The sequence below is a fragment of the Lethenteron reissneri genome, chromosome 59 (genome assembly GCF_015708825.2).
Source record: "Lethenteron reissneri isolate LAM-NWPU_2019-01 chromosome 59, ASM1570882v1, whole genome shotgun sequence".
NCBI classification, from domain to species: domain Eukaryota; kingdom Metazoa; phylum Chordata; class Hyperoartia; order Petromyzontiformes; family Petromyzontidae; genus Lethenteron; species Lethenteron reissneri.
Genome location: NC_083837.1, coordinates 504,164 through 523,372, shown reverse-complemented (window position 1 = coordinate 523,372; position 19,209 = coordinate 504,164). Strand labels below are relative to the sequence as shown.

Genomic DNA, 19,209 nt, shown 5'->3' with positions numbered 1-19,209 from the left:
TGGTAGCAGCAGCAGCATCATGAGCATCGTCATTGCGTGAGTTTTATTAAACCCTGTAGATTGTAAACAATAAGAAAGTACATTTCAATTCAAAATCAACTCGGAAGTGCGGTACGAAATTCATAAGGGAAGCGTCCCAGAGAAATTCACACTGAGGGTGGCCTTCACAGCGGTACAGAGACGACCTTCCCATCGTTCGGTGATGAGCGCCGACTGCAAAACTTTAACATGCGCAGGTCGCCTTTCACCGCCAACGTCGTTATTATTATTATCATCATCTACTTTCTCTCTTTGGGGTTAGGTCGCCGCAGCGGTGAAGAAGCTGGTTGTAATTACTGGTGAAACGTCGTACTCGGATTGTAAATGTTGTGGCTTGGCTCTCCAACACACCGGTGTGCTGTACTAGTATACTACACTATACACTACAATACACACGGGTGCTAGTGACGAATTGGCACGTTCCGTGTACGTGACACGAACCCTTACTAGTTGGCTGTGTCGGGTGGTGGCGGGTTTAACGACACATTTATATATTCACGCGATCTAACCCAAAAAACCTCTGTGCTTTTTTTGTGTTTAGTTTGCATTCCTTCCCAACGCACCTCCGATTGGCACGGTTGGCTACATACAGCGTGAGAGAAGTTCAACTTACAGGCACGTCCAACATGCACGGGGCCGACTCGCGTTGCGCCAGAAACTCGGGAGCGCCTTCCACGCATCCCGTCCCATCTCAACCACTTCAATACACTTCTGCTGCAGTCTGATCAAGTGGGAGCATCCCACCCTCGCTAGCAGCTGTCTCTGTGGCACAAAGCTGTATACAGCCCAGTGGGACACCCTGGTGGCAGCTGTCTCTGTGCGGCACACAGCTGTATACAGCCCAGTGGGACACCCTGGTGGCAGCTGTCTCTGTGCGGCACACAGCTGTATACAGCCCAGTGGGACACCCTGGTGGCAGCTGTCTCTGTGCGGCACACAGCTGTATACAGCCCAGTGGGACACTCTGGTGGCAGCTGTCCCTGTGCGGCACAAAGCTGTATACAGCCCAGTGGGACACCCTGGTGACAGCTGTCTCTGTGTGGCACAAAGGTGTATACAGCCCAGTGGGGCACTCTGGTGACAGCTGTCTCTGTGTGGCACAAAGTGTATACAGCCCAGTGGGACACCCTGGTGACAGCTGTCTCTGTGCGGCACAAAGCTGTACACAGCCCAGTGGGACACCCTGGTGGCAGCTGTCTCTGTGCGGCACAAAGCTGTATACAGCCCAGTGGGACACCCTGGTGGCAGCTGGCTGTATGCAGCATCTGGCCTGCAAGCGGGCTAATCATTCTGCCGGGTGAATTTGCGGTGCGATCCCTTGGGGCACTGAAGCGTGACGCCGGCCCCGCATTGGAATGCCGTCACGCTGAGAAGCACACGGCACCGCGTGGCATCTCGTGCTTAATCCCACGCTGCAGTATTAACCAGGACGGCCGGCAGGTTGCCGCACCGCGGAACCCTCTGCGGCAAATGCGCCACCGCTGGTGCACGTCACGGCGCTAAAGCAAACAAGCGAATGTTCATCTGTTGTGGATTCCGTTTTGTACGTTTGCCGAAATATACATAAACATAAGCATCCCGCAGCGGGAGTGAGCACAGTACAATATTCCACGTACGATTTTAATATCCTTGGTTCTCTCGGTAAAGTCACGTAGAAGGGAAACAATAAAATAATAAAAAAGTTTTTCACACCTGATGATGATTGCTTGTGTTGCAGTCGAAACGTCGTGAGAATTTTATTTTTTTATATTTTTATTATTTTATTGTTTCCCTTCCACGTGACTTTACCGAGAGAACCAAGAATATGAATCCCTGCAGTCACGAAAGCTTTAAATCAAAAGATTGTAATATCTTCACGTACATTAGACTGAGCAAAACAATCAGCCGTTGTGATTCAAAGTTGACTTTTGGGTTAGGCCACTGTGTGATCATCTGATCAAAACCTGCGCCCTTCTTCCTTGCCACCCACCGCCGTCAAGCACCATTCTTTTACCAGCACGATGAGCGTAGTCTGCAAGGTGCATTATTTACAGGGTGAATATAAAAGATGATGTACAGTCACTTGCCCACGGAAAGCCTCAGCCAGTCTCAAGGGCCCCTTCCCCCCCGTTTTTTTCAAGAGGGTTCCGTCCTGGTTTCTGTAGTAGGTGGAGGGGGTGATGCTGCTGATGCTGCACAGCAGTGCGATGAGTTGAACTATCAAAGCTATTTTATTTTTACCAGGTAAGGCCCCGTCGAGGCACTACATAGCTCATGTTTTTCAGAAGAGACCTGGCCATCGCCAATGATAACTCAACAAAGTGGCCTTCTCATCATCATCATCGTGTGGAAATTTATAGCAGCAACCACATAACTATACAAACGCGTGGTGATATGCGATTATAAATGTGGCGGTGGGGGGGGGAACCGGAGGACCCGGAGAAAAATCCACGTGGGCAGGCGAGGTAGTTAACATCTCGGCACTGTGGCCATATTGTTAACCGATGTCAATATTGATATTCTTGCCAATATCAATATCGGTGACATTTCAAAAACTGCCAACAAAGAAACAAAGATATCAATCACAGGGCCCATCGAGGCAGCTACCAGGTGTGCAGGCGGTGTGACTGCACCGGGGGCCACGGGCCGGAGTGGGGGCCCACGGGCAGAGTGGAGGCCCACGGGCAGGTATGGGGGCCTATGGGCAGGTGTGAGGCCCACGAGCAGGTGTGGGGGCCTATGGGCAGGTATGGGGGCCCTGGTGCTAGGAACAGTGGGCGGGTGCACAATTGGGAACAGTGGAGGGAATTCATGGCGCCCGAGCTCCAGGCCACTCCACGCCAACAACCGCCGCCTCGTCCAGCAGCCGATGACTCGCGGCTCGACCGTGACGACGATTGGAGCGGGCGACGGACGGCGAACGCGGCGACCCTCACAGCTCGATCTTCTCCATCGTGTCCTTGGACAGATAGACGACCCAGTAGACCATGTTGAACACCGCAAACGACACGGGGAACAGTATCCGTGCGTATTTGTCGATTTTGCTCGTCCCGTCGATGGGCAGCGGCGGTGGCGGTGGCGGTGCCGGCGTTTGTTGTTGCTGCTGCGGTGGTTGTTGTTGTTGCTGCTGCGGTGGTGGCGGTGGTGGCAGCAAGGAGAAGGCCTTGAGGCACGGGGCCTGGCTGGGCGAGGGCGGCGCTGGGGCCCGGCTCGTCGCCGCCGCTTCGGTGCCGCGGTACAGGCGGGGGCTCGAGGCCTCCTCCCGGTACTGAGTGGCTACGTTCATCCGCTTCTTCAGCGTGCAGTTCTGGTCGGGGCTCTGTCGTGTGCGAAGTTTGTTGGGGGTGGAGGGGAGGGGGAGGGCAGTGAGGGAGGATGGGCAAGGCAGAAGAGTTAATCACGAGATCGTCATTTAGCTCGCTCGTTTGTTTACCCAGAAAAGCCTCGCTCGTGTTCAGGAGGGTCTGGGAAAGACATTGCTGCTGCTGTTGTCGCTGTTGTTGCTATGTGTGTGCGATCCCAATTGAGTAACATTTTCAGCATTGCGATGTTTGGCCAATACCGGTTACACTGTGGGGTTTTTATTTTCTTTAATTGTTGTTGTGCGAGATGGGTCGAGTGTGCAGTGATGGGTGGGACGCGTAGTGTGCAGGAAGGAGGATGGAGTTAAGCCACTTGCATGTTGGGAATGGCACTAATTAATTGGCCGCTAACCGCTGAGTGTACAGAGGATCGCAGAACTCGGGCAATCGTTGGTGCCGCTGCTGCCACCTGTCTGTGGGTTTCTCCTCCTGGCGCCTCCGAGTCGTCCCCTCCCCCCCCCTCTCTCTCTCTCGACGCGAGCGAGAAGCGGATTCTGTGTGGCGGTGGCGCAGCCGGATCACACAACTAAACGAGAATTTTACCTGCAAAGGCCCCGCTGAGCTCTGTAGCTCTTTTTCAGAAGCGACTGGCTGCCACAAACGACAGCTCAACGTAGTGGCGTATCACGTGGAAATGCGTAGCAGCCAAAGAAGTCGCGTCTGTAAACGCATGATGTTGGTTCTTAATGTGGGGTGGGGAGGGGGAAACCGGAGGACCCGGAGAAAACTCCACGCGACCACGGGGAGAGAGAGACACGCAAACTCCAAATATCCAGCAGCAGGCATCGTCTGGGTCTGGATCGAACCTCCCGCATACCAGGCGAGGTAGTCAACATCTCCGAGCCACCGTGGCGTCCCTCTCGCCGTGGTGCCTCTCTTGTGGGGGGGGGGGGCGGCGTACCGAGAGCACCTCGTTGCGGGGGCAGGCGGCCAGCGCCGGCGGAGGTCTCCGCTCCCGGGCCACGTCCGGCTCCGGCGACGGCTCGGGGCGACTCTCCGCCGCCGCTGCCGCCGCCGCTCTGAGCGCCGCGTTCCTCCGCGCCGCCATCGCGGCGGCGATGGCGACGGCAGCGGCCATCCTCGCCGCCCTCTTGGTGGCGCGCTCGGCGTGCACGTTGGTGAAGTAGTTGACGGCGGCGAACTCGACGAGCGCCGAGAAGACGAAGGCGAAGCACACGGCGATGAACCAGTCCATGGCGGTGGCGTAGGAGACCTTGGGCAGCGAGCCGCGCGCGCTGATGCTCTGCGTCGTCATGGTAAGCACCGTCGTGATACCTGGCGGTCGCGCCGACGACACCGTCGTCGTCGTCGTCGTCACGGGCGAACGAGGAGCCACCTTCACGTCGCTCATCTACGGCTACTGCCTAAATAGTCGCTCGCTCGCTCGCTCGTCCGCCCAACCACCCAACAATTGCCCAAGCTCTGCAATCCTCTGCATATCAAGGTGCGATTGGCCAATGGGAGTAAAACGGAGCACCCGGAGAAAAAAGCCCACGTGTGCGAGGGGGAAACGCTCTATTCCCACACAGACCTATCAAAATATGTATTTACACTGGAGAAATCCGATGAGCTGTGATGCTCTTTTTCACAAATGTCCAGTAGGGGCAGGTCGGAACGTCAAGACAACAAACAGGACAAACATAACAACCGAGTCCACATGAATGCTATGCCGCCTTCTCCTGGCAGAGCCCGGTACGGCTTCTTCCCCGACGACCACCCACGAGGTGGGAGTTTTGCACGACACCTCGCTCTCGCTCTGTGTGCGTGCGGTGATCCACAGCCCTCACCGCTGCTGTATGGCGTAGCCACCACCACCACCGCCGCCACCACCACCACTGCCGCCATCACCACCGCCACCGCCGCCACCACCACCGCCACCACCGCCACCACCACCACCACTACCGCCATCGCCGCCATCACCACCGCCACCGCCGCCACCACCACCGCCACCACCGCCACCACCGCCACTACCGCCACCGCCGCCATCACCACCGCCGCCACCACCACCCTCAACGCCACCACCACCACCACCACCACCGGCACAGCCGCCATCGCCACCGCCACCATTACCGCCACCACCACCACCACCACCACTGCCACCACAACAGCCACCACCACCGCCACCGCCGCCACCACCGCCGCCACCATCACCGCTACAACCACCGCTGCCACCACCACCACCAAAGCCACCACTACCACCTCTGCCACCACAACCGCCACGACCACCGCTACCACCACCACCGCCCGGCTAAAGCGACTGAGCTACGGTGACGAAGGTGACGATGGTGCCGTGCGGCCCGCGAGCCGGCTCAGCGTACCGAACACGGTCCGGGCCGGCACCGATTCCTTGTTGATCCAGAAGGAGACCTGCGAGAGGATGACGGTCAGGATGCACGGGATGTACGTCTGGATCATGAAGTAGCCCATCTTGCGCTTGAGGTGGAAGTACACGGTCATCACCACGTAGTCGCCTGCGGGGAGGTGCGGTCACGCGGCCGTCACGCGACCGTCACGCCATCGTCACGTGATCGTCACATGGCCATCACGTGGTCATCACACCGCCGTCACGTGATCGTCACGCGTTCGTCACACGATCAATCAATCAAGTCTTTATTTCTATAGAACTATTTCGTGCAAAAGATGCAATTCAAAGTGCTGTACAGGTAAAATAAAACATTGTTAAAAGACTAAATCGCAAGAACAATAAAAGCAATTATATTATTGGGTCTTTCGGTAAAGTCACGTAGATAGGTTACAAGAAAATAACAAAAAACGACGTTACGATCGCAACACAAGCGGTCGTCATCAGGAGAAAAAAAAAGAGCGGGAAAGTTGCTGAGGCCGGCTGTTTTAAAAAAGGGGCATGACCCTTGGGCTACACCCATGGAACGTCTTAGTTTTTTGTTATTTTGGTAGTTGTGTTGGTGGTGTTGGTGGCGGTGGCCATATCGGTGGTTGTGTTGGTAGTTGTGGTGGTGGTGGCGGTAACCGTGTTGATGATGTTGGTGGTTGTGTTGGTAGTTGTGGTGGTGGTGGCGGTAACCGTGTTGATGATGTTGGTGGTTGTGGTGGTGGTGGCGGTAACCGTGTTGATGTTGGTGGTTGTGGTGGTGGTGGCGGTAACCGTGTTGATGATGTTGGTGGTTGTGTTGGTGGTTGTGGTGGTGGTGGCGGTAACCGTGTTGATGATGTTGGTGGTTGTGGTGGTGGTGGCGGTACCCGTGTTGATGATGTTGGTGGTTGTGTTGGTGGTTGTGGTGGTGGTGGCGGTAACCGTGTTGATGATGTTGGTGGTTGTGGTGGTGGCGGTACCCGTGTTGATGATGTTGGTGGTTGTGGTGGTGGCGGTACCCGTGTTGATGATGTTGGTGGTTGTGGTGGTGGTGGCGGTACCCGTGTTGATGATGTTGGTGGTTGTGTTGGTGGTTGTGGTGGTGGTGGCGGTAACCGTGTTGATGATGTTGGTAGTTGTGGTGGTGGCGGTAACTGTGTTGATGATGTTGGTGGTTGTGTTGGTAGTTGTGGTGGTGGTGGCGGTAACCGTGTTGATGATGTTGGTGGTTGTGGTGGTGGCGGTACCCGTGTTGATGATGTTGGTGGTTGTGGTGGTGGTGGCGGTACCCGTGTTGATGATGTTGGTGGTTGTGTTGGTGGTTGTGGTGGTGGTGGCGGTAACCGTGTTGATGATGTTGGTAGTTGTGGTGGTGGCGGTAACTGTGTTGATGATGTTGGTGGTTGTGTTGGTAGTTGTGGTGGTGGTGGCGGTAACCGTGTTGATGATGTTGGTGGTTGTGGTGGTGGTGGTGGCGGTAACCGTGTTGATGACGTTGGTGGTTGTGGTGGTGGTGGTGGCGGTACCCGTGTTGGTCTTGATGAGCTCGCTGGCGGCCGTGTGTCTCTCCAGGTCGTACTGCAGCAGGCTGGACGACTCGAGAGGGATCTCCACCGACTTGTTGGCGCCCTTGGTCCAGCTGTAGAGCACCTCGCTGTCGGGGTAGGCGTCTGCGGGCACCACGCCGCACCAATCGCCCTCAACGTAAACTCACTGTGACACCGGGTGGTCGTAGTGGTGGCGGTAGGAGTGGCGGTAGCAGTGGCGGTAGGAGCGGTAGTAGTAGTGGTAGTAGTAGTGGTAGTAGTGGTAGTAGTAGTGGTAGTAGTAGCGGTAGTAGTGGTAGTAGTAATGGTAGTAGTAGTGGTAGTAGTAGCGGTAGTAGTGGTCGTAGTAGTGGCGGTAGGAGTGGTAGGTAAGGCCCACTGAGTGACTGTGTAGCTCTTTTTCATCATGACGCTGTGAGGTTAATTCTAAATGTGCAGGGAAAAACCGAAGGACCCGGAGAAAAATCCACGCGACCACGGGGAGAGAGAGACACGCAAACTCCAAATATACAGCAGCAGCAGGCGTCTGGGTCGGGATCGAACCCACGACCTCCTGTAGACCAGGCGAGGTAGTGCTGTTAGCGAGCACCTACGAAGGCTGGCACGGCACACAAGGGGGTGGGTGGGTGGGTGGCCTGCACCACGCTCACACTCTCTGCAGAATAGGGGGGAAGAACATACACACTCGACACAGTCAGGTATTGAACCCAGACCCTTCTTGACTTGAGGCACGAGCGCTGCTGGTGCCACCATCTTCGCGATCTCGCCGATCGTCGTCGCGATCACAGACCGTTGTCGCCGATTCATGCTCGCAGGGGACTCACAGCTTCCGAACTTGAGCGGGCAGGCGTGTCCGTCCATGGGGAAGTCCATGAGGCGCATCGGGCACTCGGCGTTGATCGTCAGCCTGGGAGAGAAAAAACGGAGGACCCGGAGAAAAATCCACGTGACCACGGGGAGACAAGAGGGACACGCAAACTCCAAATATACAGCAGCAGGCGTCAGGGTCCGGTTCGAATCTACGACCTCCTGTAGACCAGGCGAGGTAGTTAACATCTCACCACGGTGGCGAGAAAGAGTGAGGAACGGAAATGGGAAGAGAAAGACTGGGAGATGGGGGCAAAGGATGGGGAATGAATGGAGGATCGGCCGTCCATCCCACCGTCTGTGCGTCCGTCCGTCTGACAGTCGGACCGTCCGACCGTTCGTCGATCGGCTCGTCTGTCCATCTGACAGTCCGTCCCTTCGTCTGTCCGTCCGTTCGTCTGTCCATATGACAGTCCGTCCGTTCGTCTGTCCGTCCAACCGCCCGACCATCCCCGGCCTTACCCGGCCCGCCTGCCGGCCGGCTCACCGCATGGTGTAGAGGATCGTTCCGTTCTGCATGATGCGCAGCAACTTGTTGGGGGCCGTCATGTTGTGTGCGATGGACGTCTTGCCGTTGCGGAAGTACGTGTCGGGCGTCCAGATGCGGTTGACCATGAGGTTGTTGAGCCGCAGGATCTCGATGGGGCCCTTGAACTCCAGCCGCTCGTCCACCCACGTTTGTCGGAAGAACACGTCCATGGTGTAGTCCTGAAGCGCACACCAGAGAGAAGGGGACGAGCGATCGATGATGATGATAAGGAGGATGATGATGAGGATGATGAGGATGATGATGATGATAATGATGATAATGATGAGGATGATTGATGAGGAGGATGATGATGACTATGATGAGGATGATGATGATGATTTGGATGATGATGACTCTGTGTTGCCGGCGAGCGCAATGAGGCCTGCTCGAGGCTGCCTCGTTACCATTTTAACGTCGGACACCGGCCCGAAGCTCGTCACGTAGATGTCGGTCTTGACCTCCATGACGGGGCCTGTGAGGAGACATCAGAGGCAGGTGGGGAGGGAGGGAAGGAGGGTCCACTCGGGGTCCCGGACAGAGCCAGGGGGGTCGGGTGGCGGCGGGTTTAACGACACATTTATATATCTACCCCCCCCCCCGCCTGTATGATGGATGCTATTGGTCGCGAGAGGCTGCCACGTGTTCACGTGACGTAGTTCAGTTGGCTGCCCAGCAGGGGGCGACGGCTGCTGCTGCTGCTGCGCGTGGCTGTGTCGAATCTTCGGCACAACGACAATGGTGGGCAGATTTGTTGAGAAGATAAATCACCGAAGACGCAAATGATGCACGGGCACGTGAGTACGACTACGCTGTTCCATCAGTCCCTGTGTGTGTGTGTGTCTATTGGCGTTGTGATTTTTGTGTGTTTACTTATTGAGGACCAAAGGCTGCGGTGAAGGTGAAGAGCCACTCTGTTTGGGTTAGACACGGCCCACTAGTCAGGGATTTGTCACGTGAGCAAGACGCCATTTAGTTACTTATTCAGTGATGACGTCATGCTGCTGCTGCTGCTCTATTTAAGAGGTGGAGGGCTTCACTATCGCCCGATAATGCCGGATGTAATTACCAGCGGAACGTCGTATACTACTAATAAGTCTAACCCGTAAAAACAAAGTTTTTCACTATAAATCTTTTATCTGCGTGGCGGCTAGAGTCCTCTCGTCCTCTGGCTTGAGATGGCTGCCAGCTATGGGTCAGATGATTGCATTGCACCATTAAGCAATTGGTAATTAAATATAATCTTTTTGTCCTAAAAAGTGTAAAATTTTGGAAAAGAAATTTCACGAACATTAAAAGTGTGGAAAATGTCAGCTCGATTGGATCACGGGAAGTGGGTTAAAACACGACCGAAATATTTGCACGGTCCTAAGCAAGCAAGCGAACTTAATATAAAGGATTTAAAAATTGTAAATGTTGTGGATTTACTCTCCAACACACCGGTGGGCTGAAGCAGTAACTCGTTGGCGTTTTGTTCACGTGACAAATCCCTTACTAATTGGCTACTTCGGGTCGGGTGGTGGAGGGTTACGACAACATTTATACTTACGCGATCTAACCCAAAAACCCTTGACTCTGAGTCATGTTGGTCGCGGAAACCTCCTGCGTGTTGAGAACCACCGCCCAAAAGGGGACGCGCTCTGCCCACCCTTTCTTCGCTTCTCATTTCCCGCTCCGTCTCCCTTCGCGTTCCACCTGGGACCCCCCTCCCCCCCTACTGTCTGTGCCGCCCCCGGTCACCTCCGAACCCCGGCCGTAGGCGGTTGTCGTATCCCTGCAGCAACCCGTCCAGAATCTTGGTGATGTTCTCCGGGTAGATGCGCTCCTCGCTCGCTTTCCCGGCGGCACGCTGGACCCCTCCGCACAAACTGCGGGGGGGGGGGGGGGGGCACAGCGGCAAAGTGAACAAGGAGACTCGCCGTGACCCCACGCTGCCGTGACCCCACGCTCACCGTGACCCCACGCCCACCGTGACCCCACGCTGCCGTGACCACACGCCCACCGTGACCCCACGCTGCCGTGACCACACGCTCACTGTGACCCCGCACTGCTGTGACCCCAGGCCCACCGTGACCCCACGCTGCCGTGACCCCACGCCCACCGTGACCCATGCTGCCGTGACCCCACGCCCACCGTAACCCCGCGCTGCCATGACCCCACGCTCACCGTGACCCACGCCCACTGTGACCCCACGCCCACCGTGACCCCCACGCCCACCGTGACCCCACGCTCATCGTGACCCCACGCTCACCGTGACCCACGCCCACTGTGACCCCACGCCCACCGTGACCCCCACGCCCACCGTGACCCCACCCTCATCGTGACCCCACGCTCATCGTGACCCCACGCCCACCGTGACCCCTCGCTCACCGTGACCCCGTGCTGCCCCACCAACAGTCTGTTAGAGGCCATACGCGGATCTTTGACTGTGACTGTGTGTGCGTGTGTTATACGGGGGAGGGGGGGTGAGTGGCGGTGTAGCGGTCAGCGCGCTGCACTACGAACCCAGCGGGTTCGGCCACCAACACCGGTGACGATTATCTGAACCGGTCCTGGGCCTCCCTTAGGACGACTCGGCCTCAAATGAGTACCTCGTGCGGTGTGTTGTGAACATCGCCACTGGGGAGACAAAGGCGGCGGGCGGGGTGCTGGCCACCCACCCCCTCGTGTGCCACAGTGCCGGTAGCCTTCACAGGTGCTGCTGCTACTCGCTAACGGCACTCGCCCCTACAGTCCGTGAAGGCGACACGGTGGGGGGGGGGGGGTGAGGGTCTTTGTCACTTACCACAGCGCCACGCAGGTGAGGCATCAAGGGGCGTGCGTGGATCATGGTGCTGGCCATGCCATGCTAGACACCGCTCTGCCGCGCCTGCCGTGCCACATCCATCACCTGCAGAGAGATTCAAAATCAGAGCATTGAGGCTGGCGGAGGAATCCGATGAGCTATGAAGTTCTTTGTTTCACAGATGTCCCAGTAGGGGCACGGGGTCAGGAAGTTACCACGACAGACACAATCCTCGCAAACACGAAAGGTAAACAAATCACTTAAAAAATACACAAATAAAACTAAACTAGTTTTTTATCTTACCAGATAAAGGCCACCGAGATATTAACTTATTTTTTAGAAGCGACCTGGCCACAAATGATAGCTCAACCAAGTGGGCTTATCGTGTGGACAATCATAGCAGGAGCCAAATAACTCTAAACGCGCGACGTCGATTCTAAATGTGGAGGGGAAAAACCGGAGGACCCGGAAAAAAAATCCACGCGACCACGGAGAGAGAGAGAGACACGCAAACTGCAAATATACAGCAGACATCGTCAGGGTCGAGGTCGAACCCACGACCTCCTGTAGACCAGGCGAGGTAGTCAACATCTCCGAGCCACCGTGGCGAGATGTTAACCCGTCCCTAATGGTGGGTTCGCGCTGCACTGCGAGCCCGGTCAGCCGAGTTGAATTCCCGCCCACGGCCAACATCGGTGGCGAATATTTGACGCGGTTCTGAGCCTTGCCCTGAGTTAATCTAAATTGTCTGATGGTTGCTGTTGTTGTTGGCTTGCACCACATTGTGATTTTTGCAAACAGGGTTTTAATGCGGTTTTTTGTGTGGAATATTTGCTGGTTTATTCCAGGATGTTTCTGTTGCGCGTCATCGCTTCGGGGTGTTCTGTGTTCATATTTTGTTTGTTGCGGTTGCACCCGACTTAAGAGCTGCATGGCTCACAGGGCTACACCTAACACATGAAACTTGAAACTTGAGTCTAATCAGCCTCGAATGAGTACCTGGTGCAGTGTCCCTGAGAACATCCGAGCAGACTCCGAACACTCAGTCAGGGTCGTCAGTCAGGGGTCGTCAGTCAGGGGTCGTCAGGGCCGGGATCGAACCCCAGTAGCGGCACAAACCGCACGCAGCGCACTGAATCAGCGAGCACCTATTCTTTGGGTCTTTCGGTAAAGTCACGTTGATAGGTTCAAAGAAAATAACAAAAAACTACGACGTTTCGATCGCAACACAAGCGATCGTCATCAGGAAAAGCTTTTCCTGATGACGATCGCCAACTGAGCTGGAACCCTGGGTCTGTTTTGATTTAGTGTGCTGATCTTAAAGGTGCAGTGAAAAATTATGATACTCCTACTGATGCTCCTGCTGTTGTGGAGTGACTCATGCAGCCAGCTATGGCTGCATGGTTTTGTCAGTACATATTGTTTATGTCGTTTATTGTGAAAATTCCGTCAGTTTCTATGATCACTGTTTCATTGCTTTCATGGCTTTATTTTGGTGATTTCGAAAAGTTTTTTGGTTTGGTCATGTTTGTTTGTTGTAGTACGGAGTTAGATGGTTGTTGTTGTTTGACTTGCATCCCACTGGGATTTTTGCATACAGCGTTGGTGTACGGTGTTTTTTCTGCAATATTTTGCTGTCTTTTCTTGGATTTTCTCTTTGCACTTAGTCTCATAGTCACTTTAAGATTTTTCTTGTTCATGTTTTTTTGTTTTTTGTTTGTTGCGGTTGCACCCGATTCAAGAGCCGAATGGCTCACAGGGCTATACCAAATAAATGAACTGGAACTTGAACTTGGGGGTCTCTCTCCATCAGACGTTCGAAATTCTTGTGTCAGAGACACTGAGCCCTAGACTGCTGGGTTATTGGGCTCAAGCCCTGGATGTCTCTGCTTGAAGGAAGGGGGGTCACGGTGGCTAGGAGATGTTAACTACCTCGCCTGGTATACAGGAGGTCGTGGGTTCAATCCCGACCCTGAAGCCTGCTGCTGTATATTTGAAGTTTGCGTGTTTCTCATCATCACCACGGTGGCTATGAGATGTTGACTACCTCGCCTGGTGTACAGGAGGTCGTGGGTTTCATCCCGACCCTGACGCCTGCTGCTGTATATTTGTAGTTTGCGTGTCTCTCTCTCTCTCTAATCACCATCAAGGTGGCTATGAGATGTTGACTACCTCGCCTGGTATACAGGAGGTCGTGGGTTCAATCCCGACCCTGATGCCTACTGCTGTATATTTGAAGTTTGCGTGCTCTACCCGTTGTCAAAGGATGTTATCTGCAGGTCCTCTGGTTTGTCCGTCCACATTTAGAATCAAAACGAGCTAAGAATAGTTGTCTGCTATAATGTACACCCGGTATACCACTGGGTTGAGCTGTAATTGTTGTGACAGCCAGTTCGCTTCTGAAAAAGCGCTACGTGGTTCCGTGGGCTTTACCTGGTAAAATAAAAAAAAATTGAGTTCATAATGGCCGTGTCAGAGCCACTGACCTGAGATCCTGGGTGAGAGCCCGGGGTCCCGGTCTCTCTCTATCCTCTCAGGGGGTTCGTAGTGGCCGCGTTCAGGACACTGAGCCGGCACTGATGATGTCTGGGTGCACGCCCTGGGTGTGGGTGTCTGTCTGATAATGGCATTTGTGAGCAAATTCGTACTTGGCAATCTTATTTTGGTTACGGCTGCTGATGTAGATGCAGAGAAACGACTACGATTTCACATTGTGGTTGTCAAGCCCAGGTGCTCCCCCCCCCCCCCCCCGGAGAGGACGTCCCCCAGGAGATGGAGCAATGGATTGTTTATTGCATCCACCAGATGGTGAATGCATAATTTCATCCATCTGCTGGGTGGATCATTGCACCGGATGGTAGGTAAATCATTGCACAAGATGATGGGTGGATCATTGCCCCAGATGATGGATGGATCATTGCCCCAGATGATGGGTGGATCATTGCCCCAGATGATGGGTGGATCATTGCCCCAGATGATGGGTGGATCATTGCCCCAGATGATGGATGGATCATTGCCCCAGATGATGGATCGATCATTGCCCCAGATGATGGGTGGATCATTGCCCCAGATGATGGATGGATCATTGCCCCAGATGATGGATGGATCATTGCCCCAGATGATGGGTGGATCATTGCCCCAGATGATGGATGGATCATTGCCCCAGATGATGGGTGGATCATTGCCCCAGATGATGGATCGATCATTGCCCCAGATGATGGATCGATCATTGCCCCAGATGATGGGTGGATCATTGCCCCAGATGATGGATGGATCATTGCCCCAGATGATGGGTGGATCATTGCCCCAGATGATGGATCGATCATTGCCCCAGATGATGGGTGGATCATTGCCCCAGATGATGGATCGATCATTGCCCCAGATGATGTGTGGATCATTGCATTTGCGATGGCTTTGGTAGCCATCAGTGGATTTATAATGGCTCATGTTGATAATGATATTCCGTATATGTTATGCATATTGTATATAGTACTTGTGTGTGAAGTACATCACGCTATATGCTACATGTGTGTATGCGTGTGTGCATGGAGCGGTGAAGCAATGGTTAGCACACTCTGCTGCGATCTTGGCGATTGAGTTTGATTCCCAATCACGGCCAACATCAGTGACGAATATCCGAACCGGTCCCTGGGCCTCCCCTAGGTCGACTCGGCCTTAAATGAGTAACCTGGTGTGGTGCGTAAATATCACTACTGGGGGAGACAAAGGCGGCCGGGCGTGGGTGCTGGCCACCGACCCCCTCGTGTGCCACAGTGCCGGTAGCCTTCATAGGCGCTGCTCGCTAACAGCACTTGCCCCTACAGTCTGTTAAGGCTACACGGGGGATCTTTGTTGTTGTTGTTTTGTAACTGTGCTTAGGAATGTAAATAGGTGTGTGTCGTATCATGGGATACCCTTTCGCCAGTATCAAAGTATGACAAATAAGAGTAGGTATTGACCCTTTCTGGCAATGAAGCCGGATGTGTTAAGATGTTCAAACACCAAATAGACACTTTTTGCAAGGAATCCAGTCTGCATTAGCCACACACGGTGGGCATGCAAACACACATGCTCTGATGATTAAATGATAAATGCATCGTGTTGTGTGGTGTGTGTGTTGTGTGTGTGTTGTGTGTGTGTGTTGTGTGTGTGTGTTGTGTGTGTGTGTGGTGTGTGTGTGTTGTGTGTGTGTGTGGTGTGTGTGTGTTGTGTGTGTTGTGTGTGTGATGTGTGTGTGGTGTGTGGTGTGTGTGGTGTGTGTTGTGTGTGTGTGGTGTGTGTGTTGTGTGTGTGTGTTGTGTGTGTGTGTGGTGTGTGTGTGTGTGGTGTGTGTGTGTGTGGTGTGTGTGTGTGGTGTGTGTGGTGTGTGTGTTGTGTGTGTGTGTTGTGTGTGTGGTGTGTGTGTGGTGTGTGTGTGTGGTGTGTGTGTGGTATGTGTGTGGTGTGTGTGGTGTGTGTGGTGTGTGTGTGTGTGGTGTGTGTGTGGTGTGTGTGTGTGGTGTGTGTGTGGTGTGTGTGTGATGTGTGTGTGATGTGTGTGTGGTGTGTGTGTGGTGTGTGTGTGTGTGTTGGCTGTCATCGTTGCTCACTTGCAGCACGTGGCCGACAACTGTGTGCAGGCCTCACGGGGAAAGCGTTGTCTATGTACGGATGTACACGCGTGTTTACATGCGTGTACGTGTCTGTGTCTGTGTGTGTGTGAGACGGAGGAGCGGTGGCGTAGTGGTTAGCGTGCTGCGCTACGAACCCGGCGGCCCGAGTTCGATTCCCGTTAAAGGCCAACACCAGTGACGAACCGGTCGTGGGCCTCCCCTAGGTCGACTCGGCCTCAAATGAGTACCTGCTGCGGTGTGTAAACATCGCGATTGGGGAGACAAAGGCGGTCGGGCGTGGTGCTGGCCACCCACCCCCTCGTGCGCCGTGCCGGCCTTCAGAGGTGCTCGCTAACAGCACTTGCCCCAACAGTCTGTTAAGGCTACACGGGGGATCTTTGTCTTTATCTTTGTGTGTGTTGAGTGCTGATTGGCGCAGCAATCAATCGCCCTTGCCCATGACTTCGAGCAGATCCCTGCAAGGCTCAAATGAATTAATTAACTAATTAACTAATCATGCCTTCCCTGACCACGGCGTGATTAACGACCACTCACCACTCACTGACAGCTGCTGGTGGTGGTGATGGTGGTGCTGGTGGTGGTGATGGTGCTGATGGTGATGGCGATGGTGGTGATGTTGCTTGTGGTGATGGCGCTTGTGCTGTATTGATGATGCCGATGGGTGTAGTGATGGTGATTGTAGTGGTGGTGGTGGTGTTGGTGGTGGTGGTAATGATAGCGTGGGGAGCGGTGGTGCAATGATTAGCGTACTGCCGTTATAAAGCCGGCGACCCGAATTCGATTCCCGCTCACGACCAATAACAGTGGCGAATATTTAAAGCGGTCCTGGGCCTCCCCTAGGTGAACTCAGCCTCAAATTAGTTAGCGAGGAGCACCTATGAAGGCCGGAACGGGTACACGAGGGGGTGGGTGGCCAGCACCACGCCCGACCGCATTTGTCTCCCCAGTGCTAGCGATGTTTACACGCCGCACCAGGTACTTATTTGAGGCCGAGTCGACCTGGGGGAGGCCCGGGATCAGTTATTGGTCGTGAGCAGGAATCGAACTCGGGTCGCCACGCTCGTAGCGCGGTGCGCTAACCACCACATGCACTCTGACACACACACACACAGAGAGAGTGATATAATCTTGTGTATATATATAATTATATAAACCACACATTTGTATTCACATAAGTGCGCGCGTGGGTTGTGTCTGTCAAGGCAAGGCCGACTGTGTCACCATCGGCCGCCAACAATAGCACAGCGATACCGCAATTAGCAGCGTCAGTATCATCATCAGCAGCAGCAATCATCGTAATCAGCAGCAGTAGGATCAACAGCATCATCAGTCGCGGTGTCATAAAGCAATCGTTGTCATCAGCAGCGGAATCATCATCAGCGTCAAAATCGATCATCATCAGCAGCAACTTCGTAACTAGCATCATCAGCAGTAGCAACAGCAAGATGAGTAGCAGCAGCAGCGGTATCAGCAGCATCATCAGCAACAGCAGCGGCAGCATCATCAGCAGCAGCGTCACTCCGTGTCAAAACTATCAAAAGCGACACGTCCACAATCATCAGCATCAGCAGCATCGTAATCAGCGTCTTTAACGCATCACACCAACACACAAAGACCCCCCGGGTAGCCCCAACTGCCTGTTGGGGCAAGTGCCGTTAGCAAGCAGCACCTGTGAAGAGCGGTAGGTGTGGCCAACATCACGCCCGGCCGCCTTTATCTCCCCGGCGCTGACGATGTTTTGCACCGCGCGTTAGGTACTCACTCGTTTAAGGCTGAGTCGATCCTAGGGAGGCACAGCCCCAGGACCCGCTCCAGTGATGAGGTGTTCGCTGCAACCGTCCGTGAGCTTGAATCGAACTCGGCTCGCCCCGGGTTTCGCTGCGCAGTGCGCTAAGCGCTGCGCCACCGCTCCTCGCCACAGATCAAAAACACGCGCACTCGCTCGCTCGCTAAGACGACGGTTCGCGACTCGCACCGGGCGTGCGTAAGCGTGCTGCTGATGATGATGATGCCGCTGCTGATGATGATGATGATGACGCTGCTGCTGATGATGATGATGACGCCAATGCTACCTTACACGTGTGCATTCAAATCACTCTTACCGGACTGATGCTCCTGCTGATGCTACTGTTGCTCCTGCTGATGCTGATGATGCTACTGCTCCTGCTGATGCTACTGTTGCTCCTGCTGATGCTGCTCCTGCTGCTGCTCCTGCTGATGCTACTGCTGCTCCTGCTGTTGCTCCTGCTGATGCTGCTGATGCTACTGCTCCTGCTGATGCTACTGTTGCTCCTGCTGATGATGCTCCTGCTGCTGCTCCTGCTGATGCTACTGCTGCTCCTGCTGCTACTGCTCCTGCTGATGCTGCTGTTGCTGCTGCTTCTGCTGCTGCTATTTATGGTGAACGCCGTCAGCGAGGGGGCTGAATTGATGCAGATTTCGCCGCGCGCTCGGAGCGCGAATGCGAGTGGGTGACGCTTATTGGCGATGGTGCGTGACTGTGTGTGTCGGTGTGTGTGTGTGTGAGAGTCAGTGTGTGTGTGTGAGAGAGTCAGTGTGTGTGTGTGTGTGTGAGAGTCAGTGTGTGTGTGTGTGAGAGTCAGTGTGTGTGTGTGTGAGAGTCAGTGTGTGTGTGAGAGAGAGTCGGTGTGTGTGTGTATATGAGAGAGTCAGTGTGTGTGTGAGAGTCAGTGTGTGTGTGTGAGAGAGTCGGTGTGTGTGTGAGAGTCAGTGTGTGTGTGTGTAAATCGGTGTATGTGTGTGTTAGTCGGTGTGTGTGTGTCGGTGTGTTGGTGTGTGTGATAATCGGTGTGTGTTTAATCCGGTGTGTGTGTGTGAGTCGGTGTGTTGGTGTGTGTGTGTGTGTGAATCGGTGTGTGTGTGTTACGAACCCGGCGACCCGAGTTCGATTCCTGCTCACGACCAATATCGGTGACGGCGAATATTCTAACCGGGTCCTGGGCCTCCTCGCCTAGGTCGACTCAGCCTTAAATTAGTTTCAAATCAAACCCGGTGACTATCTCGCGCCACGAGTAAACATCAGCACCGGGTAGCACTTGCCCCAACATCACGATAAAGGCTATACGGTGGATCTTTGTATTTGTATCTGGAAGTGTGTGGGCTGTACCTGTGTATAAGTGTGTATAAGTGTGTGCACGT

The 19,209-nt window shown here is 54.3% G+C and overlaps 1 protein-coding gene across 3 annotated transcripts; it reads right to left on the bottom strand.

The window, feature by feature from the left end:
* Positions 1-29: 29 nt before the first annotated feature.
* Positions 30-18,549, bottom strand: LOC133357675 (gamma-aminobutyric acid receptor subunit alpha-6-like). 3 transcript variants are annotated; one of them, XM_061575760.1, is made up of 10 exons: positions 17,813-18,549; positions 11,438-11,542; positions 10,393-10,520; positions 9,060-9,127; positions 8,614-8,834; positions 8,084-8,166; positions 7,239-7,382; positions 5,699-5,851; positions 4,282-4,593; positions 30-3,337 (listed from the first exon to the last, which is right to left on the bottom strand). In XM_061575760.1, exons 4-10 carry the CDS (start codon positions 9,117-9,119, stop codon positions 2,622-2,624), a joined length of 1,689 nt encoding a protein of 562 aa, XP_061431744.1. In that variant the 5' UTR covers positions 9,120-9,127; positions 10,393-10,520; positions 11,438-11,542; positions 17,813-18,549; the 3' UTR covers positions 30-2,621. The 3 variants fall into 3 exon arrangements, with proteins under 3 accessions (XP_061431744.1, XP_061431745.1, XP_061431746.1); XM_061575761.1 differs by having other exon boundaries at positions 18,153-18,549; XM_061575762.1 differs by having other exon boundaries at positions 2,821-3,337; positions 4,282-4,655.
* Between the last annotated feature and the right edge of the window lie 660 nt (positions 18,550-19,209).

Bases quoted from the DNA above. Each gene is read 5' to 3' on its own strand.
- LOC133357675 (XM_061575760.1), bottom strand. From the start codon at position 9,119: ATGGAGGTCAAGACCGACATCTACGTGACGAGCTTCGGGCCGGTGTCC. The intron at 8,167-8,613 runs GTGAGCCGGCCG...TTTCTCTCCCAG, and splicing joins ACGATCCTCTACACCATGCG to GCTGACGATCAACGCCGAGT. The intron at 7,383-8,083 runs GTGAGTCCCCTG...TGGTGCCCGCAG, and splicing joins CCCGCTCAAGTTCGGAAGCT to ACGCCTACCCCGACAGCGAG.